We start from the raw sequence: 4,417 nt of genomic DNA, 5'->3' as shown, positions 1-4,417 counted from the left end.
AGTACAAAGATTTTGTATTTAATGTTTTAAGATTTAGCCTGAGACATAGAGTAGTTCAATATTCCAGGTTTAGTAAAACATTTTGACCGTCTACATATGACTTTCTCAAACTCATGAATATTGATTATTAGATGAAAAGTATTCATCAAAATTTTCTAATAAAATATTAACATAATGATAATATCAAAAAAACTGAGGTTAGGAAAAAAAGAACATTTTGCTATTTATTGCAGGATCTTTTACTTTAATTAAAAGCTATAAAACAACTCTGCATTGAGTATAGAAATGTGCATACCTTTCAGATTGTATAGAATACCATGCTGAATCCACAACCTCACACAGTTCAGTTGTTTTATTGGGTTTTCCAATAACAGTTCATAAGTTTTCTCTCTGATACAGATTTGATGATAACCACCCAGCCCATAACAAAAATCTTATTAGATTGAAACCAATTATTGCCTTTTCGTTGAAGTTTTAATACTCCTTCGGGAATCGTTAAATTTTAGCAACGCAAGTTAATTACCGTTGATTAATTTTTTGCTATATAAATTCGTGATTAAATTTGCCTTTAGAATAATTATAAGAGTATTTATTAAAAACATGTTTTTCTGAAATAACCAGACAAAGTTTATTTGTCACAATAAAATGTTTTGTTCGGATATTTATTTCTCTGACCTCTGTAAAAACCTCTGTGAAAACTATAGAGTTTTTACAGAGGTTTCTGATCATTTCCTTTATGCAATGCTTTGCATTGTGCATTTTAAAAGTAAATTTTAAGTTGCTAACACACATCATTTTTAATTGCCACGAACAATATACGGTAATATGTTTACTACTATTTTTTCTAGCACTTAAAATAACCTTGAATTAAATAAAGGTTTGCTCGTAAAGCATATAATTGTCTATAGTTTTCGCTACAAATAACTTTTGTTTTCTGTATTTTTTTTAATTATTTTGGTGGAAAGTAAATTGCTATTCTTATTTTTTAATGCTGATTTTGCTTTAGCTAGGTGAAGCAACATTGGTCAGGCGATAATTATTTGGTTGGTGGCCATAATGGTAACGATATGACAAAAACCAATGTACCTGATATACGCGCTTGTTTTCGATATGAAACTTTAGTAGACGAGTTACATCTTATATCGTTAGCGGCAAAAGAAGCTTCAGCATCTTCAATGGTATCTCTCCGCCGTTTATCGTCAGAAGCTCTTGAATAAATGAACATTTTTGATGACAAGAACGAGACACATTGCTTGTATTTTCGAATGTTTCCATTGTTTTTCGTGATGACTTATTTCGCTTTTTGTCAGAAAATTCTAGCAAAAAATGGAATCATTTTGATAAACTTTTCATGTTGCTGGTTTTTTGTCGTCGATAGCTTTCAAAGTTTATTCAGTTTAAATTGAATTAAATCATATCTTTTTCCATGAATTTCTTTAATACTTCATGAAATTTTTTGTTTTTCTTTCCTCTTCTCTTTTTAATTGCTCGTCTTGTAAGACAGTTATGAATCAATAATTTAAAAGATGTATGCCCTGCTAGGCGTCTTTCAAAACATGAGATCAGTCCCGTCAATAACTTTTACAGATATTTCTGGTCTTAGAACTTTTTTTTTGAGTTCTTTCAAACAATGGTTCTATTTTTTGAAGTAAGCGTGGTAGAAATTTTTTGCTTTGTTTTTTTTTTTTTTTTTGAGAAAGATTTAACGACAATGTCAAGTATAATAACCATGTGTATTTGACTGCACGTTATAAATGTGTAGGTTTTTTAGAAAAACCATCGTTGAAGCTACACTCAAGATTTAAGATGATTTTTTAGATGAATACAGCGTTGTTTCTTTATGAGTTACATAAAAATGGAATAAATATTTGAAGCTCCAAAGCTAGTGAATTCATCACATTAAAGCAAGTTTTATATTTACATTTCAGCAATCAAATTAGGAAATTTTGTGTTCAGAGCTATTTTTTTTTTCTAACTGCAGACCTGAAGTGAAAACTTGTTTTTATTTGAAAAGTGTTTATGATGAAAGATGAATTTCTACTATGGGAAGTAATAGTAACATCAATTTTTGATAATAGTAAATTTTGCAATTTCGCTCAACACCTTTGCTAACTTGATAAAAAAACTGAAAAGAAAAACTCAACGCGAGTTTTTCTATTCTACTATACTCGTCGTCATCCAGGTCATCAAAAAAATAAGAAAAAGGATTCTTCGATTTAATTGTTGGTTTGGAGGACGTAGATTCCCAGTAAACACATAGCGTTTTTTAAACGTTATTTGGACGTTTTTTTTAGGTTTTATCGTCCAAGGAAAATAAGAACGTTTCGTAAACGTTCAAAAAGCGTCTTGAAAGGATAAGTTTGAAACGAAAAAGTTTGGTCAATAAAAGACGTCAAATAAACGAGTTGAAATCTTATTTCGCTTTCGTTTAAGTATTTTTGCCAATTTAGTTCATCATTGAAACTGTGACACTGAAATGTTTTTCACCTCCGTTTTCTGATTTTTCTTGCAGTTCTTTATCTTTATATCAAGCTTTTCTTTTTGATTTTTTTTTTTGAATTGGAGACCATTTAAAGAGAGCTCCGAGGGCGAAAGATAAAAAATAAAGACGCATTTTTTGTAATAGTAGTTGTTGCAAACTTCTATAACATTTAGTATCTATTTTAAGTTATTGTTGTGTTGTTTTGAATGAAGTGCCTTTATAATGCTATTATCATTATAATGATAAACTTATGCTTTTTTAAATTACATTTATAGATTTTTGTAATTAAAACCGATGTTTTAATTACGAAAGGAAATAAGCTAAAATCTTTAGGTAATTAATGTTACGTTTGAAATTAATACTTTTACACATTGAAATTAATTAGGTTACGTTTGAAATTAGTGTTAAACCATTACAATTGGACGGAAAAAGCTCCTAAAATAAACGTTTCCAATAAACGTCCTAAAACCGCTTTTTGAATGTTTATTAAAAACCGTCCCATCGCCGTTTCCTTTGAACGGGAAAAGCTCTTAAAATAAACGTTTCCAATTAACGCTCAAAAACCGTCTTTTGAACGTTTGTTAAAAACCGTCCCACCACCGTTTTTTAGGATTTAACCATGCATCAGATTTAAAGAGCTTATATTAATGCTTATTTTTTATAATAAAATGAACGGAAAAGTAAAGAGTATAGCAGTTTTCTTTTTCTTCGTAATGTTAAGCACAAGTTTTAGTGCATAAGTAACACGAATATACTTTAGTAAACGCTGACTATTAATTTAGCTTTTAAAATCCTATTGTTGTAACCGTTTTCCTCAACTGAATCCTTTTGATAAGTAGATCAGATGTGAGCCTTCTTGTGCCTTTTTGTTGCATTTTCACATTGCTATAATTGGTTGCAATTATTGCATATTTCTTTAGGGTAGGGCGGGGCTGGTTGAGCAATTTTTACTAAATCTAATAGATCTCTTGAACGGTGCGTTGGATTTATATAATTTTTTCACTATTAGAAAGATAAATTTATCTGCTAAAAATTGCTTAAGAAAAAAAAGTGTTTTTAGATTTGTTTGAGAAAATATTCCCTAAAGTTTACCGAGCTGCTCAAGGGGTGGGGTAAGTTAAAAATAAAGTTAGTAAGCAAATTTTTATTTCTGAACTTTTGACTAATTTTTATTTCTGAACTTTTGATATATTTTATTGGCTTAGTAATATTTAAGTAAAAATAATTTTAAAAGAAGCAAAAATTTAATAGTTTTAAATCACATTAACATATTTAAAAAAAAAAAAAAAGGATTTAAGACATATTTTAAATTGTTAACAGTATTTAATAATGATTAATTTAAAAGTGTGTATAGACCTTAAACTGTTTACCTAACGAAATTTGTTTCTCCGTATCCAATAAACCCATTTTATTAATTTTTTTCAAACCTGCTCAACTTACGCCGACTAGACTAGGTTACGCAAAAGTTTGGTTATAAAAAGAGCTATAATACTTACGGAAAAATGGCTAAGTATAATCGAAAGTCAAATAAATGAGTAAAATATCAACACTTAAGTGATGCCCGATAAATGTTTTTTTAAGAATCTAAGAGAAAAATAGCAAAAAAACTTCTTTGTACTTTTTTGGTCCAAAATCGAAAAAGTGCCCGTGTATCTCACTTGACCGCGGTCCAACAACCATTTGATGCGCATTGTATTACCATTATACATACCTATCTTTCATCTATTAGAAGTTTTGTCATTTGATGCGTAGCTTTTGAGATAATTTAGTTGCTCAACTTGCCTCTATGCTCAACTAGCCCCGTCCTACCCTACTTTACTTGTGTCTTAGATCATCAGTGCAAATAAGATGTGTGTTTTTTTTTTTGGAAAGTTAGATCCTTTGTAAAAGCTAATTAAAAAATGTTTATTACAATATTGACACCATACGCGTACA

At 29.4% G+C, this 4,417-nt stretch overlaps 1 protein-coding gene across 30 annotated transcripts in view; it reads left to right on the top strand.

The window, feature by feature from the left end:
- Positions 1-1,452, top strand: part of LOC149893574 (AMP deaminase 2-like) — a 7,985-nt gene extending 6,533 nt beyond the window's left edge. For all 30 annotated transcript variants that reach the window (XM_090084383.1, XM_090084364.1, XM_090084371.1 and 27 more), the window contains one exon: positions 1,007-1,452. Coding sequence is in view for 3 of the 30 variants with exons in the window: in XM_090084350.1 (XP_089940476.1) it covers positions 1,007-1,036 (30 nt within the window). In the remaining 27 variants the exon portion in view is untranslated. The remainder of the gene's footprint in view (positions 1-1,006) is intronic.
- Positions 1,453-4,417: the final 2,965 nt, after the last annotated feature.

The sequence above is a fragment of the Hydra viridissima genome, unplaced genomic scaffold (assembly GCF_058129835.1).
Source record: "Hydra viridissima isolate aposymbiotic clone 2 unplaced genomic scaffold, HvirCarnegie_v1 scaffold_1, whole genome shotgun sequence".
Classification (NCBI taxonomy): Eukaryota; Metazoa; Cnidaria; class Hydrozoa; order Anthoathecata; family Hydridae; genus Hydra; species Hydra viridissima.
The sequence above is the reverse complement of the archived record's forward strand: the minus strand, read 5'-3'. Positions and strand labels throughout refer to the sequence as shown.